Consider the following 20830-nt stretch of genomic DNA (forward strand, 5'->3'; position numbering starts at 1 on the left):
CATAATGTCACACAAACAAAAGCAAATTTAATAAATTGTCTCTCTTTACTTTCAGTTTGCAAATAAAGTAGTTAAACACACTACCTTCTCCTTGCTTGCATATTTTATGAGGAGGGCTCTGAAAAACATTGAGCATTGCCTGAATGAAGAAGCGTGGCAGAACTCTGAGATTTACACTCCGAGTACAATGGAGGACTTTGCGCAGCAGTACAGAGAGACCCTCAGCAAGGTATTTAGGACTGCAACCATATCAGGAAACTTATGTTTGAAACTCACTATTCACTCATTGAGTAAAGGGTGAAACTGGAGCCAGTATTTTCCTTTTCGCAGGTTTATTTACAAAACACAAGAGCACTGGCACAGACTCCTTTTTCCTCCCCTAACCCAATGTAAACCAGTTCTTATAAACTTAAGAATAATTCCCTAATCTTTCCCCAATTAGTAATAGCTTTTCTCACTTGCAAACTAAAGCATGCACTTTATTGTAATAGGATTCCAACATTAACAACTTAAACCAGACAAACTGTATTTGGCTGCATCGGATTTTGGTTACAACTTGTACTTACATAGCACCTTTCAATGTAGAAAATACCCCAATGTTCTTAACAGAGGTAAATGAAAAAAAAACTGAAGCAATTAAGAAGCAGATACTGAACCATGATGTGAGAGCAAGGGGAGGGGCAATCAAACCTAGATCAAAAAGTTGGATTTCAAGAAAGTTTGACTGTGGAAAGGGGACAGAGGTTATGGAGGGCATTCCAGAGGATAGGGCTGAGATGACTGAAGGCTCTATCACCAATGGCAGGAGCAACTCCACTGAAGGCCAGAGCCAGAAGACTGAAGGATTAGGGAGGGATAATGAGGCTGGGGAAGTTGTTGACATGTGTAGTCATAGAGGGATTTGAAGATGTGGATTTCAATTTAGTGCAGTGTTTTTTCAAGGGCTGGAGTCTTGTGCTGTCATTGGAGACAGGAAGGGCATTTATTTAGACAGAATGGTGACGTTATGGGATGCCACCACCTTCCTACCTCCACCAGAATTAAGTTCTGGGCCGAAAGGCCCGTGGTGGACCTTCCCACCCAGCTACCAATTAATGACCACTTGAGGGTCTCATTCTGCCGTCACTGTTATTAACCTGGCTGCAGGCAGAGCTATCACCATACGGTGTGTATGACAGGTAAAACTAAGCGGCCAGCTTGTCACCTCTGAGTGGGGGGGTGGGGGTGACGTGTTGCTCGATCAAAGGCACTTGCCTGATCAAGGGACTGGACATCGGGAAGAGGGGTACCCGCTGAGAGCCACTCCCTTGCCTTTGCTGGCAACCCCCCTGCACCCCTCTCCGCCATCCCTCCTTGCAAACCAGGAGCCCCCACCACCACATTACTTACCTGTGGCCTGGGATCCTGGGACTCTGGTGCCTGTCCTTCCGGCAGCAGCCACGATCTCTCCAGTGGCGCTGCTAAGACAAGAGCCAACAGGCTCTTGGTAGGAGAAACTTCTGCCCCGGGATCTTGATTTCAGGGGAAGGCCTGCCGCTGGCCTTGCCACTGTCTGATTAACGTGTGATTCAGAGGGCCTTCCTGAAAAGAGGCAGCACGGGTCTCTCGCTGGGTCTCCAACCAGCAGACAAGACTCCCAATGTCTGTGCTCAAAGAGCCAATATAGGTTTGGAATAATGAGCAAGTGAGACCTAGTGCAGGATAGGGTACAAGCAGCAGAGTTTTGAATAAATTGGGATGTAATGGGGGTGATTTAACCAAGGGCGACATTAGGGAAGTTAAATCTAGAGATGGCAGAAATATGAATGAAACAGCATTAAAGGAAAAGCTGCAACACACTGTCAAATGCAACGATGGAAACTTGAGCTGTATTATAGGATATCTCAATTTGAATCTCAACCAACTGATATGTGCCATTTAGACTTCTATAGACGCAGTTTCATTCAGAGTTGTCTGGTGATGGACCTTGGGCTGGATTTTCGTGAAAGACAGGAAGCGTGAGTTGGGAAAGTTTCCAACTCCACTGACCTGCCTCCATTAAGGAGGCCCCTGCCTACTATATTTCCGGGGAGGTGGGGCAGGATGTAGTCTGGCCTGCTGCCTCTGGAGGCAGACATGAAGCGGCAATGGAGGCAGACAGATGACGAGGCTGGGTAGGCTCAAAGGCCCAGCCCCATTTAATGGGATGTCAGCCCAGTTGTAAAGCCGAATGTCATGCCCTCAAGATCTCGCTCCTCACCCCCACCTGCCCCATATGCCCCCCTTTGCTTCCTCTATGCCACCATGCTCGTTCACACTGCTGTGCCCCATTCATAGCTCCCATGTCCCTTCATCCGTTCCCCATGCTCCATTATACACCCCAAGTCTCCTCCATGCCCCCATGTATCATCCATAGCCACTCACCCCCCCAGTATACACTATGAACAGACCTCAGGAGTCATGTAATAGCAATGGAAAGTCTAATATGGATGTGAAAAATTTAAACTTAATAGAGCTGTCGCTCAAACACACAATATTGGGGGAAAGATCTCCACAGCAATTGAAAAAAAGTGGTAACTTGGTTGTAAAAACAAAGAAACATCTATTCACAAACCAGATCAAAGTCAGATAATCCTTTAATAACCTCATAAAAATGTCAATAAAACTGTATACCCCCTCCTGTAGTGCTAAGTCATTCCGGAGCTTGTGAAACTCAGCCCAACATTCATAATGTGCTCAGCTGTCAAAACAAACCATGGAGCTCTAAACAATGAAGCCCATTGAAACTGAAAAAAAAAAAAAAATTTTTCCCCTGTTTCACAGCAAATGGCCTGTCAATCAATGAATCCCAGAAGTGGGTGAATGATTTTTTTTTTCTGGTTCCCCACTCAGGACTATGGTTTCTGCATAGTTCATGAATCTTTTGAGGTACCATGAATCATGTCCACTTACAGAACGCGCCCAAACCCATTAAATTTGTGAGGGGTTTGAACTGCCTGCCCTGCAATGGTGCTGGCAAGGATAGGGGGTGCTAGCTACCCATGCACCCTTATCACATGCTGGCAAAAACTGCTGGAAATGACAATGGGGGTGGGAATTCTAGAATAGGGTCCTTGCCATTTTTACAGCCTCCCAAATTGGCCTGTCTCAGCAAAAATGGGGCAGGACAGGTATTGGCGCCCACAGCTCTGACAAGTCCTTGTCTTGACCACAGGGGGTAAAATAATTTGGGAAGGGGTGTAAGGAAGATGCATTCTGTTAGGGGAAGGGAATGAAAGTTACTAAGTGGCATGAATGATAACATTTGAACATTAATTTTAAACTGTGAGTAATGATCAAAATAACCTAACATTCACTTCTATAATTGTCACCAAAAGTTTACATTCACACCAACTTACAGTATTACAGTTCGTCTCTAGTCAAATTATTCTAATCCTTTAGGATAAAAGCTGTCACAAAATATTGGGAATTATTACTGAATTTGTTGTATCAGTAAAATCAGATAATTAATCTACCAAATGCTAGATCTCTATGAAATTCAGATTTACAAAATCTATTTTTATAATCATTATGTTGCAGACTTGTCTATAGAAGTACCCGTTTCTGGAATGCCTATGCTATTCTGTGTCATGAGTGTGCTCTTTTTTTTTGATATAGCATTTGCCAGACATGAATAGCATTGTAGCTACATGGCAATCTCTTGTAAAAAATGAAGAAAAAGAAGATGGAAAAGGAGAACAGGGAAATGAGAAAGGCACAAAAAGCATCACTGCACCAGAGGAAGCAAATGAAATATCAGATATTACAGAGCACCATGGTACAGTTTCTTTCTCAGGGTTGGGGGGGCAGATGGAAGGGAAGGAAGTCGCTTATGTGGTTTAAATCGAGAAAAGCCATTAGGCCAGTATTTGCTGACAAAATAACGACATGTGAATGATACACAATATTAATGTGCAAATAGACCAGCAACTTGTAGCAAGAAAGAGACATCTCATAATTGCGAGTCACCCAAAGTTGCAGGATAATTTACACCACTCCACTGTTAACTTTAAGAAAATGGCCTTTAAACTTCCCATGTTGCTTCATTTGTGCATTAATTGACCAATAAATTCACCGCATAAAGTTTACTCTAGTAAGTAATAATTTAAGTACCCTTTAACAATGTGACAATTGGTAATGATGGTCAACCAACCTCTCTTGTCCAGAAAAGGAACAATTAAAAGTCTGGAGCAACATTCCTTCAGATAGTGAATTGTTGAAGGTTTTAAAAATGTCAAATTTTAAAATTAAAACAACCTTACTCTCGCTCTCTCTCTTAATCCAGTCTTTCCCTGTTGCTATTTCTCTTTCTGTACCTGATTTGATGTTGTCATGAATTCACTCACCCAAATTTACCAGCTGTTTATCTTGATCCTTGAATTTCATTGATTGAGATGCATTCTTGACCCAATTATCCAGCTGATGCTTTCGCTGCATCATTATCCACCCTCACTCCCAACCACTTTATGGGCCAATTTTAAACTGTGAGTGAGTAATGACCAAAATAACCTAACATTCACTTCTATACTGTTCAGTTTTCAGCTGAAGGGTGCAGGTGAAAGTCTCACTAGGCATGCCCGAGTTTCCCTGCTCTAGAAATTTCTGGCCCAATACATAGTAAATATGTTAAAAGCAAAAGTAAAGTCTTAACACTTCTGGTAGAAAATACTGACGGCTGGTCTGAAGACTGCTTGTCACTCGTGCTATAGTTAGCAAAATGCTCCCTCAGCATTGTCTGTTCCTAGCTGAGCTACTATATTGAATGTTGTCATCGTCCAAGCTCCCACTGCTTGAATCACTTCCACTATGTGTGTACTACCTCTACAGGGACCAAGAACACGGCCCACCTCCATTGCTGTAAGCCAAATCAGACTGGGAAATAAGTACTCCCTAGTCAGTCTCACTGTCATTTCACAAACAATTCAAAAAACCCATAATTAAACATTGAGAAGTTGTGGATGATCAGCATAGTGGGGGATGCATGGTTCCAAGTCACATGTAAAAGATGGAAAATGAGAGAAAGTGTATAAAAAAGGTAGCGAGCTTATAACATCGAAAGGATTTTTCCTCAGTTGCGTATACATTTCTTAGTAAATTGTTTCTATGAATAATAAAACCAAATCCAACTGAATTGTGCTCATTCCTCGAGTTAACAAATACAGGCGAATGCATTATATTGAGGTATTGTTATCATATGTTCAATACGTGACAGCAGTAGTCAAATGGTTGAGAGCAGCAAAATGTTAACAAATCTCAAGCTTTACTTTTACAATTGTAAATCCTTGAGCTTCTTTAATAGATCCTTTATTCAGAGTTTTTAAATGTTTTTGATAAATATTTAATCTGTGCATTCATTTATCTTAGTAAAGCCAGTTTCATGTATCCTGTCTTCTCCTTTAGGTGGAGATAATGCTGAGACCACTGTTCTGAAGGCAATTGTGCTCCAGGTTATGTGTCTTTACCAGAAAGTGGTCCCTCATATGGTTTCACAGTGTGCATTTGATTTCAGTAAATTGCTTAAAGGTATGTAAATATTCTATATTCCTTCAAAGCTGCATAGTTGCTGGAAGTGTGTTGCTAACAAACAGCTGCTAGTTTGAAAAGTGGAATTGGGTGGATTCAAGTTAGATACATTAACTTACTGCAGGTTGCATTTTTATCATTCATTGTCAGTTGTCTCTTTTTATATGAAGTTAGGTACCATTGGTTGTTTTATGTGAAAAGGCAGTACCATCATTTCTATTTATTTAGCCATTCCCTGAATGTGGCATCGCCAACAAGGCCAGCATTTATTGCTCCTCCCTAATTGCTCTCGAGAAGTTGTGGTGACCCCACCTTCTTGAACCAGATGAGTTAGTGTGGCGAAGATACTTCCATGGTGCCATTAGAGAGGAAGTTCCAGGAGTTTGACCCAGCGACAATTAAGGAACGGCAAAATATTTCCAAGTCAGGATGGTGTGTGACTTAGAGAGCAACATGGATGTGTTCCATGCACCTGCTGCCCTTGTCTTTCTAGGTGGTGGAGCATTTGGGTTTGGTAGATGCTGTTTAAGGTCCTTTGCTGCAGTGCCTCTTGTATATGGCACACTCTACAGCCAGAGTGCGCTGGTGGTGAAGCGAGTGAATGTTTAAGATGATGGATGATTCACTGAAAGGTGGGTTGCACATTTTAAGCACCAAAAATTGGTTACATTCATTATATTTTTCCCGGGTCTAAGGCAATGTAATAAATTGTCATTATTTATAATGTTATTTCATTTACTTCTAATGGTTGATTACAAATATATTCTTCTGGTGGAGAACCTCACTCATTGGGATCACATAGGAGGAAATCAATAACACTCCCATGATTTTTTGTTTATAATTGAAGAATATTAATTCCTTTAAGCCACAGATAGTAGCGATTAATTTGGATTGTAACAGTGAGCTTAATGAATATTTTCTAAAGTCAGTATAGTGATACACTAATGATCTGCAGTAATGAGTTACACAACTGGAAGACTGATTAAAGCAGAGAGCTGCAAATTAAGACAAAAAGTGAGCAAAAAGCTAATGGAGACTGTTTAGTACATTAGACTTCACCATTGTCCCTTCATAACCAGGACATGGGTTGGAATCCAGCCCAAACTAATAAATGAATGTTCCTTTTCTCTGCAATAGTCCTAACTGAAATTGGTTTGGGGAGTCTCAGTTCAATTACTAATGGATCTTGTTACATAGCAATAACCTATTTTCAACTTTGCACCGATTAAATTTAATTTAGGGATGGAAACCATAATGATGTCTGCGTCACTTCATGCTTTCACCCAATAGTTGTTCCATTCTGCAGCCCCAACGTCCCTTAATAAATGAGCACAACAAGCCATCCCAAATAAGATTGACGTCAATTATGTTTGTGTGTTATTTCCTTTGTTCACATCCAGTGAGCACGCTAATGTTAAGCCGAACAAAATTTGTAGCAGTTACTGACAGCTTGTTTCTTGAAGGACTATCTTCCATTCCCTATTGAGAAATGGTTACTACAAGGAGTAGTTAACACAGATAGCTTAGGTGCATTTAAGAGGTGCATTTAGACAAACACATGGGGGAGAAAGGAATAGGAAGTTGATTATAGGGTTTTATGGGAGGGGTAGGGGGAGACTTGTGTGGAGCATAAGCACTGGAACACATGGACACCTGTTTGGCTGAATGGCTTGTTTTTATGTTGTAAATTCTGTGAGAAGGATGTTAGGCTTTACACTGATGGTGAGATATTCAACTCTTGTTTTCCAGGCATCGTGAGTGAGAAGGGAGTGAGACAGGAAATTGCTCCTGTTCTACAGCACCATGTACTGCAGCTTGCCCTGGAGCTGCCTGCCAATAAATTTGCATGGTTCAGAGTTCAGGTACAATCATATTAGGCAAATCTTTGTGTTTTTTTAGATTGGAATGGCATTTTAGGTCTAAAGCTGCAATATCTCCTTTTCAACCGACTCTCTGTCAAAATCAGCTCAATTAAATTAATTCAGCGTTAATTTGCAAATGAACTCAGCCCTGGTTTGGTAGTGGCACCTTCGTCTGTAACTCAGAAGGTTGGGAGTTCAAGTCCCACCCCAGAGACTTGAGCACTAAATCTAGGCTAACACGTTAGTGCAGTACTGAGGAAATGCTGTATTGTCAGAGGTGAGGTTCTGTTTTTCAGATGAGGCATTAAACCAAGTCTGTTCTCTCCAGTGAATGTAATGGATCCCATGGCAGTATTTCAAAGAAGAGCAGGGGAGTTCTCCCCTGCATTTTAACCAGTAAATAACCCTCAACTAAGATCACGAAAAAAGTTAAAGAATTGTTTTAAAGAAAGTAAGGACATTCCTAAAGGATCTGGTTTCAAGCATACATTGATGTTTTGAATGAATTTGCACTATTGAATTGTCCTGTCCACAAATCATTCATTGAAAAGAATAGTGCATGGGTCTTCTTGCCGAATGTGTTCATCACAGCTGGAAATATAGAATCAGAAAATTTGCAGCGCAGAAGGAGGTCATTCGGCCCATCATGGCAACACTAGCCGAGAAAGCGTTATTCAGCCTAATCTCACTTTCCTGCTCTTGGTCTGCATTACTTCAGGGTATGACACTTCAAGTGCATATCCAAGTGTTTTTTAAAAGCGCTGTGAGTCCCAGAACCCCACCGTTTCTAGGTGAAAAACTTCTCCTCAAGCTGCCTTCTTAATACTTCTGCCAATTACTTTAAATTATGCCCTCTGGCTATTGACCTTTCTGCTAAGGGAACTATGTCCTTCCTATCCACTCTATCCAGGGCCCTCATAATTTTATACACCTGAATTAAATCTCCTCTCAGCCTTTCCCGCTCCAAACAAAACAACCCCACTCTACCCAATCTTTCTTCAAAGCTAAAATTTTCCATTCCTGGCAGCCTCCCATAAATCTCCCATGTAAAGTTGTGGCCAGAACTGTACTCTAACTCTGCATAGAAATGCGAGTCTTTCTTTTCTTTCTTATGTCAAGCCTATTTCTGCAACTCTTTTTCCACAAGCCACAATCCAGTTCTCTTTTGAGGGAGGGAAGCATGGATATATCATAATAGATTTGTTCGACAAAAGCGAACTTTGAAATAGTTTTCACAGCATTCTGGTATTAATCTTTAAAAATGTATTATGTTTAGAAATTGCAAAAGTCCTGTACCTGATCATAATGCTGGATGTATTCATATAGAGATTCATGGTTCTAATAAGGAGATGCTAAGAGACTGTTTGTTTGTGCAACAACTGATTTCTATTTCTTATTTGTATGTAGGATCTAACAAATACGGATAAGAATAGTGGAGAACGGTCAGTGTTTTATTTGTTGATTAAAATGTATGTGACTAGCAAGAGCTCTCAACTACAAACATCAACCAAGCACCTTATTATAAAGGTGAGTTGAGATTTTAATTGCCATTTAGTTCCCATAATCTCACAATACATGCATACGGTTAGCTCTCAAATTACATTTGTAAATTTAGTTGGAACATGTCAGAAAAATCTTCTTGCTATTAATGCATCACCCGAGGTATTTTAAGTCCAATTAAATATAATTGATATGCTTACTGGGAATATTAAGCCCTGCTTTAATGAGCAACATGAAAAAAGTACAGTTTGCCTTTTTGCACATTTTCAAATAACTCAAGGCAATATAGTGACTAGTCAGCTTCATAATTGGTTCATGATTTGAACTAATGTAGGTTATGGGAAATATGTTGGATGGATAGAAAGTGTTACTCTCCAGACACCTAATTGGTGAAGGATAGTACTGGATCCAGTCTTCACTAAGTCTTGCATTTATTTACAGAGTTACGCATTACAAGCATACACCTCCTAACTCAACCATACCAGTTTCAAAAAGTGTCTCTTTATATGCACTCAGATGAAACCTCAGTTAATGCCCATCATCTGCATACAATTAAATACAATTTATATTTAATTAACAGTAAGCTTATGGACACAGCAGCAGCAGTTTCTTTTTTGCTCTGAATTATCAGTTTATAAATATACCATGAACATTGCCACTTTGTATAAAAGATCCAGTCTTAAAACTTGAACAATCCATGGACGTGCATGTCCATCTTACAAATGACTGTTTGGAATCATAAATCATGTGTTCGATAATACTAGATTAAGTGATCATATAAGCTACAGATCAATAGGGTGGAATTGCCTATATTTGGCATCTTGTCCAAAGATGATTTGTTGAGAGAGTAGAAGAGAACAAAAGTCTGGAATGAAGTATCTCTAATTGTAGCATGCAATATCTCTTTAAAATATTTGGTAAAGGAATTGCATGCTGGCTGTTAAGTGATCATATGCTGACGTGGCACAGCAAATTCCATCCACTAAGTGTCTTAATGGAGCAAGGCAAGGTATTGGGCTGGATTTCATGGGGCACCATGGTCCCTATCAGGGGGAGCCTGCCAACAATCCTGACAGCTGCCCTGCAGCAATTTAACACTGGGAGCAGTGTTAATTGCTTTATGGCAAGACATCCACCCCTTTCTCAGGAGAATGTCCCACCTTAGAAAGCTGCCAGCCAGTTGGATGGCCAGAAGCTCTGTAGTCCCAGCAGCACCACCAGGAACAGTGGCCACAGCTGGTACTACAGGCAATCCTCAATGCTGAGGAGCGCAGGTAAGTCCAGGGTCAGGAGTCTCGGTGAGAGGCTAGTTTCAAGAGGCTGCGTGGGGGGGGAGAGAAATAAAGTGGGGAGGGGAGTGACCTTGGTTGGGGGTGTGAGTGCCTCTGATGGGTTCAGGGGGGGGCTATAAAGAAGGACGCCCTTTCCTTCGCCCAGCACAGATCGTGCGGCAAAGCTGCCAGGCTTCCTCCGTGCCATGGCCCTAACCCCACTGCAGGTTAAATACTGGTGGCAGTGGGATGAGGCCCTTAAGTGGTGGGCTGCTCCAACACCTCCCCTGTGCCTTCTAAAGTTTCAGACAGGTTGGAGGCAGCTGGTTGGCAGCATGAAAGCCAGCCACTGGAATTTACATGTCCACCCATCAAACCTGCCATTGGGGAGCCTTAAAATCCAGCCCATTGTTCTTTGTGATAGACAGTCTGAGGTACTTTTGGGGTAACCTGTTAGAAGCCTACTATGAAATGTTCTTAATCTGAATCTCTTATGAGCCCATTAAATGGTATGTAGCAGATTAGGGCTTTTAGTTTGCACTATAGGAGGACCTTTTTATGTTCCAAAGGAAAACATTTTGCAGGCAGCCCCATTGATTTCCTTTGAAAACTTAGGGCACTAGGTTACACATGAATGCATTGGTGGATTGTTCTTTCACAAGCTTCAGCTTTTGAACGCATTCAGAATCACAATTCAAATAAATTTCACCCAGTATTTAAAAACTATTACCAAGCATTCCTTTACTTATTCCAGTTTGAGATGATTTGATATTTCCAATGGTAAATTTAACATTGCTACCAACTAGGACTCTTGGGGTTCCTTTACCCTATGTTATCTTGTGCCATTTATTCTCCCAATGGGTAACTTTGATGTGTAGTGTGCTTTTGTTTCCTGCCTAGGTTTTAAGAGAGAGTGGAATTTTTGAATACACTTGGAAAGAACTAGAAATGTGGATGGAAGGTCTTTGGTCTGTTTCTGAATCGGAACAAGAGAGTGTCATTTTATTTCTTGAAAGAGTAAGTACAGATTATATTCATAGGTCCTGAAATCCATGTTGACATAAAGTAGAAGGTAACTCCTTGGTAAATGCGACAAATAATAATACTTACCCTTCAAGCGCTCAGCACACAGTCCAATTCCACAATCAGGGGAGCAGATGTGCCCAGTGGCAAGTTTGAGGTGTTTTCATCCTCAGTACTCTTTAACATTTATGTCGGTTGGAGCAGTTTGTTCGGGAGACTAAGTGCCAGCCTCAGTTCCTTTTTTAAATTCATTCATCGCTTTATGGGCATCACTGACAAGTCCAGCATTTATGGCCCATCCCTAATTGCCTTCAGGAAGGTGGCAGTGAGCTGCTGCCTTAAACCACTGCAGTCCATGTGGTGCAGGTACACCCACCGTGTTATTAGAGAGAGTGTTCCAGAATTTTGAGTCAGCAACAGTGAAGGAGCAGTGATATATTTCCAAGATGGAGCCTTGGTTTCCAAGCCAGAATAAACCAAGGCCCCATCTCGCATTCTCCCCCCCACCTCCAGTTTAATGTAAATGATTTCATGGCACTATTTAAAGAATAGCAGGGTAATTCTCTCAATGATAAAAACAAAAAACTACTGCGGATGCTGGAAATACAAAACAAAAACAGAATTACCTGGAAAAACTCAGCAGGTCTGGCAGCATCGGCGGAGAAGAAAAGAGTCGACGTTTCGAGTCCTCATGACCCTTCAGCAGAACTGAGTAAAGTTAGGAGAGGGGTGAAATATAAGCTGGTTTAAGGTCGGGGGTGGGGGGGGGGGGGGGCGTTTGTAGGGACAAGCAAGCAGTGATAGGAGCAGATAATCAAAAGATGTTACAGACAAAGGAACAGGGAGGTGTTAAAGGTGGTGATATTATCTAAGAGAATGTGCTAATTAAGAATGGATGGCAGGACACTCAAGGTACAGCTCTAGTGGGAGTGGGTGGAAAGACTGACAGGGTATTACAGGTATAGATTTAAAAATAATGGAAAGAGGTGTGAAAAGAAAAATCTATATAAGTTATTGGAAAAAACAAAAGGGAGGGGGAAGAAGCGGAAATGGGGGTGGGGATGGAGGAGGGAGTTTAAGATCTAAAGTTGTTGAATTCAATATTCAGCCTGGAAGGCTGTAAAGTGCCTAGTCGGAAGATGAGGTGCTGTTCCTCCAGTTTGGGTTGGGCTTCACTGGAGCAATGCAGCAAGCCAAGGACAGACATGTCACAAAAAAAATTTCAGATCTTTTTGTCTTCGGTCAATAATTTTCAGGCCTTTTTGCCTTCGGCGACTCTCACCCCTGTTATTATATGGTAATGTTGAGGGTAGTTTTTCCATGCAACGTATACTGTCGATGTTTTGAAGTATTCACTTCCATCAGCTAAATTTATAATGAATTCCATTCGAAAGAAAGTCTTGCATCAATATGGCATAAGCACTTTACAGTCAAAGAAGTACATTTGAAGTACAGTCACTGTTGTAATTGTAATTTAACCATGGTTGTTCTGTATGTAATGGAAATATTGAATTAAAATCAAAGTAGATGTATCCAGTTCTTGGAAATTGATGCCTCTATCCAGTTATGGGTGAACTGATATCTTGTTGAAAGAAATTCCAAGATTGTCAAATTTATTTGTTTACTCTCGTTTTACACAAAATATAGGTTTGATCTGACTATACAATTTAAGAATATTTGCTTCAAAATCAGTGTCTGTATTGTTCAGGGTACATCACCTTCTGACAAAAGACATACATCTTTTACCAATTTTTTAACTTGCAGATCTTCCCTTAGCCTCTGCCGCTGACAGAAAGAGGTGAATGGCTTGTTCCTAGTAGTTGGATTCACACTGTAGGTAGTGTTGTATGTTTGTACAGCCTTGCCTTTCTTTCCTATGGTGGCAACCACTTAGCTGCTCGTTTTCGCTCTCCACTAGTATATTGAAAGGTGCCCACACAAGTAAGATCAGAAATTTGACTGAGCACAGTGCATCTCAGTATCTCTCCACTCTGTGGCACAGGGCACTGGTGCTGTATCATCACCTGATTCCTCGCTTGATATCATAAGAAATTGCAGCATTTAAAAACTGTAGACTAACTAGATCCAATAAATCGAGCAGTTAGTATGATGTCACTAAGGGAAACTAATAAGATTTTCAGTTTCACTTGATCTGAAATTGTATAATTTCACAAATATTTTTTCTTATTCCCATGTGTGCTATTTTCATTTATGTTATGTGTGTTATTCCTAGGCTTTGACAAAGTTAATATCAAATCCATATCCTTACACAGACAAGATTTCAGACGTAATACAAGAAGCTAGCATGCTGCAAGCAAACTTTGGTGGACAGGACTCGGATACTGTCAGTTTGCCTATCTCGCATATTGATGGTGAGCAGGGAAAAAATAAAAAATACTGATTCTCTTACAGTAACCATACAAATACAACCAGCAAATATAAACCCTTCTGCAAGTAAATGATAATTCAATCAATCATTTAAATGTTGCAGCCAATAATGTTAACTTGAGGTGGAACAAATTGCATAGTTGAGAAATGCTTTAACTGGGGTTTTCCATTTCAGTGTTTATGGTACATTCCAGAACCTCATATTAAGAAATTGTGCACAGCCACCCACAATCTTCTGACCATTACTTTTAATGTTTTGCAAATCATATGCATCAAGGGTGCTGAATCTTTCCACATACACTTCAAACATTTGCTAATTGCGCTGAAGCAAATAATCCTGGTTTTTATGGTTAACTGTTCATTCACATTAAGGTTGTTGTCAGTCCTGGCTGGTGAAATGCTTTCCATTTCAGCATCAAGAATTGCTGAAGACAAATATTGCATGGCTGGAACTCCCTTTATTCTAACCCCAACCATGTACTTCATAGCTGACTTTAAAAGAGAGGTGTAACACTTCTCCGCCTTCTACAGCAGTGATCTTGTGGCTTTTCTGAGTAACATTGCTAATAAGAGCAATTTTGTGTTGTGGACCCATATATACTAGCAACTGAAATAAGACCACCCACACCCCTTTCATAGAGGATGCTTTGCCCAGCAGAATGAAGAGACTTTTATTCTGTTAGTTTGGGCTGAATTTGAACCTAGATTGAGGAGATGAAAATACCGGTGCATTATCAGATCCCCTGCCAACTGAAGTGGAACAATTCCCACGTGAAGTACCCTATATTTATTCCCTATACGTAATTAATGTACAAACTCCAGCCTAAGCTGTTCTTATAAATCAGTAGTGCCTCTGTTCATTTGAATGTATAGCGAGGAATAAATTGTGCTGGAATAAATATTCCTGTTAAACGAACTTTGTCTAGCTAAACACTTGTAACTGCTATGAACTGCATGAGTTGAAGTGGAAGATTATTAAGCCAATTATATTCACTTTGTATGCGATGATTCTCTGACCTTTTCTTCTCCTTCAGATGTTCTGGATATGGTAGACGTTATTATGGAGACCAGCGAAGGTCTGAATGATGAGGTTGGGTTTGCTCTAAGCAAGGATATGATTGCACAGACCTTCCCTTTCAGTGCTTTGGTCACAGCCGCTCTAGAAGCGAAGAACAAAATGATTTCAGAAAACAGTAGTGAAACAGGTGAATCGCTAAATGATCTTTGAAAAGAGCTTCACTGTGAATGGCAGAAATCCCTAACACTGATTTTAATTTTAATACTTTTTTTGAAATTTTGCATTTTACTGGACCAGACACAAACGAGGTATTTTCATTGCAGCACTGGTGCTTATGCTCAATTTCATTCACTTAAAAACACAGCTTCAAATTAACCATCGTATTAGTGTATAGAAAGACAGTTGAAGGAAGTGACTGGTGGAGTGATTCCATCTTTCTCTAAATGTGGTATTCTGTTTTCTCTTCCCTCCCCATTTTACTCAAAATAGTTCCTTAGGACAGTTGTTGTATTGATCTATTCAACTAGAGTTGGCAAGACCTCAGGGAAGCCCAATCGTGCTATCTCTATTTTTCAGAATTCTAGATAACCCTTCTTTGCTCACATACTATTAAAGACTAGCTTAGAATTTCCACATAATTGTTGAAGCAGATTGCACCATGCTGTTTAGCTTTAACAAAGGCAGCCAAGAAATCTTTTAAAAAAACAAGTAGACTTGGACGAGTTTTAGTGTGTGAAGTTTTCAGTTTAGGGGTAATGTAATCTGACGTCTCAAACCTGTTGCTCACCCTTAACTGAATGAAACTAAATCAGCAGCTGTCTCATTTACTGATCCCCATCTTACTGTGCTGTTTCAGATGATGTTTTGAGGTACCTTTCTGCTGTTATGACTGACATTCTACATGTGCAACAAGATCCATTGGCTTTGTGTCTAGTATTACAGATGTATGACAAGGAATTGGATTCATTGCCTGAAAACCAAGCCGCGCACAAAAATAATCTCCAGCTGCACAAATATTATAGTCTCTGGATCCCACAGCAAGCCAGGGAAACACTGGTAAGAATTGAATTTCCACATGGGTTCACTCCAGCAGCAGGGTTTGACACTTAATAGTGAAATCACTGTGTGCCCTATACTGTTAATACTAACAATATTAATTTCAAACTTCTCCCTTTGGTGGTTTACACATTGATAGTCAATGCGTGGATCCCTGGAAATGTCTGAGCTTTCATTAGCACTACAGAATCTATAGTTTAATTTAGCTATATATGTTTTACTGTTAATACTCAGACTCAAGTTTCCAGCAAACCGCCACCAAAATTGCAGCAGAGGAGCAGCGGAAGACCTGAGGAAATTCCTAGTGGTAATCTAGGCTCACAGTTCAATTCATTATTGAAGCAGTGCTTCACTGTTGGAGTTGCTGTCTTTTGCATGAGTTGTTAAACCAATGCCTCATCTACCCTCTCAGATGAAATTGTTCCCATGACACTCTTCAGAGAAGAGTAGGAGCTTTCTCCCAGTGTCCTAACCAACGCGTATCCTTCATCCAACATCAGCACAAAAGACCAGGTCATTTATCTCATTGCTGTTTGCGAGACTTTGCTGTGTAAATTGGCTACCGCTTTTCCCTACATTACAACAGCGTCTACACCTCAAAAAGTAATTTATCGGCTGTGATGTGCCTTGGTGCATCCTAAGATCATGAAAAACAATATATAAACAATATGCATTGCATTTGGAGAATTCAAGCAGGATCTTTTAAAACCAGGCCCAAACTGCTTCAAAAAGTGGGAGCATTGTTTTTAAACATTAAGGGCAGAATTTTATGTGCCACGGGCAGGCCCACACTCAAATGGATCGGGTGCAAAATCGCGTGAGAAGACGTCGGGCGAGCGTCCTGATGTCATCCCGCACTCGCGCAATATTTCAATTAGCAGACGCATGCAAAAGTCGGAAGTGCGCCCACCAACAATTAATAGGGCAATTAAGCCCATTAACAGCGCAATTGACTCAAATTTTTTGTGGTCCGTCCAACCTTAAGGTTGGCGGACGGGCGAATCGGCCAGGCGGACCTTGCATTTTTCATGAAACCTCATCCAAGGGCGGGTTGAGGTTTCCATTATTAAATAAAATAAAATGAAAATAAAAATCTATTGACAGCATTTTTATCATTTATATATTTAGGTTCCTGATTGTGATGCTTGGACATTTTTTTTTCTGATTTTCAAAATTTTATTTCATGGTTTTTGGGTCTGCAGCTCCCTGAGGCAGCTCTCTGCCTTCAGGGAGCTTTCTCTCAGCGCTCACCCACGCCCACGGAAATGTCATCACCCGCCCTCCTCCCACCCCCACCGCAGCAGCGCTGAGCATTTCAGCACGCATTTCACGCTGGCTGGCTGTTAATTGACCAGCCAGCATGAAACCCCGGTCGGGGGCCAATCGCACTCGGTGGTCCAGTTCCCAACCACTCCTGGGCCTGCATATCACGCCAGCCCACCGAGCTGAAAATTCAGACCTAAGTTATTCATTAAAAGTGCTGGGAAAGGATTGACATTGTGCACTGTGGGAAACAAATTCACAAACCTGTTGTTTCAGAAAAAACACTCTCCAGCTGTACTTAAAAGACCTAAAGATGCAGGAAATAATTTTTGTAGAAGTATTTTCATGTCTTAATTTTTCACGTCTTAATGAATTGCAAAACTGACTTTTTTTTCTCCAAAACTTGCCCACAGTTTGAACGATTTAGCTCAGAGACGATCGATCCTGCTCCATTGAAAAATGCTTCATTCCGCAGTCTTCTAATGGGCGCATATGGAACTGGAGCCAGCACCCTCCTAAGTGAAGAGGTGAAAGAAGATTTGAAGCAGGCAGTTACAAAATTGCATCTGTGTGACCTAGTTCTGGCCGTGAAACAGGTGATCTTGTACATCCGAACCTCCGTGGAGAACTTTAAAAAAGTGAGTGTGATATTTGTTACCAGGGCAACTGGGAAAAATATGTTTAGATCCAGGGATTATTTGTTCGTTTAATGTTAAAATAACTTTCCTCCAATATCTCACACCGCTCACCTTAAAAATAAAAACAGAAACTGCTGGAAATATTCAGCAGGTCTGGCAGCATTTCTGGGGAGAAAAACAGAGTTTGCGTTTCAGGTCTAACATTAACTCTGTTTCTTTCCACAGATGCTGCCCGACCTGCTCTGCATTTCCAGTATTTTCTGGTTTTATTTCAGATTTTTAACATCCACAGTATTTTGCTTTTGTATTACTGCTTACCTCCACTTTGCTTCTGAAAAGTGGATTACGTGTTGGTTCTATTTAATTTAAAGCAAGTCACGTGATTTTGTTTCGAAAGCATTCTGTCGTCAGAGTAAGAATTGCGTGAAATGCTAATTTATTTAGAAAGGTTGCAATAAAGAGACCTATTTTCTTAAGAGAAATATTTGAAATTCAAGTGAAAAATTACATATTATCTATTGTACCCTGGGCAGAGCACTGAAAGGCACTATGTAAAATGCAAATTCTTTATTCCTATCGAATATAGATAGTTTCACATGAGCTTACAGGGAGAATACTGTGCAAATACATGTCTGTGTGTCAGGTTGGCTCCAATTAGATTAGAATAAATCTTCTGTAGTACTCACATGGCCTTGAGGGGGCAGCAGTGTACGGCTTTCATCTGAGATGCCCTATGTGTATTATGTCATGCAGAAATTGATTGAGAAATGTCTATCTGTATCCCCATATTTAGTGAATTGTCCCCTATATATAAAACACATTTATCAGAGTCCTTTAGACACAGTCCTAAAGAAAATGCAGCACTTTCCACAATATCACATTTGGCACTTTTATTTTTAATGACATGTTTAATTCTTTCTCACTCAGTATGATGAGAAATATCCATTCACGTGGAGAGTGAATGGATAAGACATCACAATAATTTAGATCAGGCAGGATGGCCCAGTAGATCTTATCCTGCCCATCAATTTTTGTGTGTCTGTATGTAAAACAATTAACAGCAACCAATCTAGGCTGGATTCACACTTAGGACTCCTAGGTGAAAGTTTCTTACACACTGCACCTCTCAGTCCAGCCACGTGCCATCAATGGATTGTGCGAAAATTCACTAATTTTTGTCGAGATGTTTATTGACTTTCAAGGATTTTGTTTTTGAGTCATTGCTCCAGTGACGTTGTGCTCATTATAGTTTGATTGTTCATACGTTGGCGATGCCCAAAACCGCATCTCTGTCAATAGTGCAGCCTGCCACTGATCTCATGGTTCTTCAGCATGTTGTACCAGAACTTGAGAATATGTTGGTTATCTCGAATGCATTATCTCAAAGCAACATATTACTCCTGAAAATATTTCCTGCTTAGCAATTTTGGTGATAACTGAGGAATGAGTGGGAGAATAATTACTTCCTAAGTAAACATTTCGCAATTCCTTGAAGGGTACAACTTGTTTTGGTATCACCCTTCAACTAGCTCTTAATTTGTTTGTTGTTTCAGTTGGGAAGAGGCACTGGCTTAGCACTGATTAGACTATTTATGGATCTCTTAAAATTGCTGTTGCTGAGATGTGAACAGATTGATGACATAATCGAGACGAAATTCACAAAAGAAAGTGAAACCAATCTTTTCGACAACCTTGATCCTGCCATAGATGGAGAACTAACGAAGGAACAGGTAATCTGTCAAAACCCTTTCTTCTGTTCATACATTGAGGGTCTTGTGTTTAGTCACCGTCCCTGTGGTTTGAGTTTGATTGTTCATCTGTTGAAGAGGCCCAAAATGGCATCCCTGTCTGTAGTGCAGCCTATCAATGATCTCATGGTCCAGAGATGATTTATGTCATATGAGAATATTCTTTTGAGAATATTTGTGTAAAAAACATGTCTATGTTCACATTGTTTTTCTTGCTAACTTTTTCCCCTCCAACCCCTGCTGAAAGTGTTGACTCCTTGCAGGAATGCCAAGGTTAGTTGCACTTTAGTACCTCACCAAAATGGCCATTATTCACATGTGAATTTAGACAGTATGGGCTGAATTTTCAAAGAAGGTTGGGATAAGAGGCAGGCATTCCCACAATTTGGTGCCGCCAGCCATCATGATGGTGTAGTGCCATGATCCCAACCCTGAGCCAATTTATAAGAGCCCGGGTCAGATCAGGAGCAGCTACCTGTCTGCAAGCGGCAGGCAGCCAATTTAAAGCAAATGAATGCAATTAAGGGGTGTATTAAGGCCTCATTCCCTCGCCAGCCAAGATTTCCAGTCAGCATCCATACAGGCCACACCGATCTAGAGCACATCTAAGCCCATATGGCGGGCTCAGGCTGGGAAAGATGGGTGGCAGTGGGATATACTTGAACCCGTGAGGGACCCATCCCCCTCTCCACATCTGTAATGACACCTAGGTCACAGCAGCAGCCACTGGCTGTCCCATGGAGGGGTTGCCCCTCCAAGATAAGGGCATGGTAGCTGTAGCCATTTTAAAAATAAAAAAGACTTATATGGCCTTCTCTCTCTCTCTTTCTTCCCCTATTCTCTTCCCACGCATGCGCGCAAGCGCTCTTTCTCTGCCCATCATTGGATCAGTAACTCCCATTTTGGCCGTGGGCTGCTGATCTGTGAGTGATGGAGGGCCTCGGCTGGACCTTCAGCCTCGGAAGCCCATAGGGCAACGAGTCCACTCCCTGGTCTTTAATTGGTCATTCCTTTAAAAATAGTGGTGGACGTGTCTGGATCATACCATGTGGGATCAGGACCCAGAACTGGTTCCTGCCCCCAGAATGGAAATTCAGCCCTATTTGACCACAAGGGTGTCTCAATTGGTGACCCCACCCAGCATTCAAAAATGTAAACTTCTAGTAGGGCTTGCTGAATAATCAGTTGGAAATCTGCTTGATTTCTTTTTCCTATTACCAACCTTACACGTTTTGGGCTCAAGGCCTCTAATATTGCCCTAGCTAAGATGATCAAACTGCACAACTTGATAATCAAACCTGGGGCATTCTTGCAATGAGTTAAGGGAGGAAATGGGAGCTTTGAATTTCTTGAACCTTTTTTTCAGGTATTACTAGACTGAAAAGATTGTGTCTACATAAAAGGTAGAGGACACTATCTATGCCCTGAGGGTTTCTCTTCTGTTGTGTGCTACAAAGTCACTGGGTTGGAAAAGATTTTCTTAGAGTTGGACAGTGCTGGATAACGGTTCATGGGGGTCAAT

The 20830-nt window shown here is 41.0% G+C and overlaps 1 protein-coding gene across 2 annotated transcripts in view; it reads left to right on the forward strand.

Annotated features, from left to right (window-relative positions):
• Window positions 1-20830, forward strand: part of urb1 (URB1 ribosome biogenesis homolog) — a 104199-nt gene that overhangs the window by 27553 nt on the left and 55816 nt on the right. Inside the window, exons 11-21 of one of the 2 annotated variants that reach the window (XM_078560178.1) lie at window positions 56-229; window positions 3637-3796; window positions 5419-5541; window positions 7291-7403; window positions 8811-8930; window positions 11075-11191; window positions 13431-13569; window positions 14620-14790; window positions 15460-15659; window positions 17336-17560; window positions 19114-19290. In XM_078560178.1, coding sequence (XP_078416304.1) covers window positions 56-229; window positions 3637-3796; window positions 5419-5541; window positions 7291-7403; window positions 8811-8930; window positions 11075-11191; window positions 13431-13569; window positions 14620-14790; window positions 15460-15659; window positions 17336-17560; window positions 19114-19290 — 1719 coding nt within the window. The remainder of the gene's footprint in view (window positions 1-55; window positions 230-3636; window positions 3797-5418; window positions 5542-7290; window positions 7404-8810; window positions 8931-11074; window positions 11192-13430; window positions 13570-14619; window positions 14791-15459; window positions 15660-17335; window positions 17561-19113; window positions 19291-20830) is intronic. The other variant, XM_078560179.1, reaches the window with a different exon arrangement.

Source organism: Cetorhinus maximus, chromosome 16 (assembly GCF_964194155.1).
Source record: "Cetorhinus maximus chromosome 16, sCetMax3.hap1.1, whole genome shotgun sequence".
Classification (NCBI taxonomy): Eukaryota; Metazoa; Chordata; class Chondrichthyes; order Lamniformes; family Cetorhinidae; genus Cetorhinus; species Cetorhinus maximus.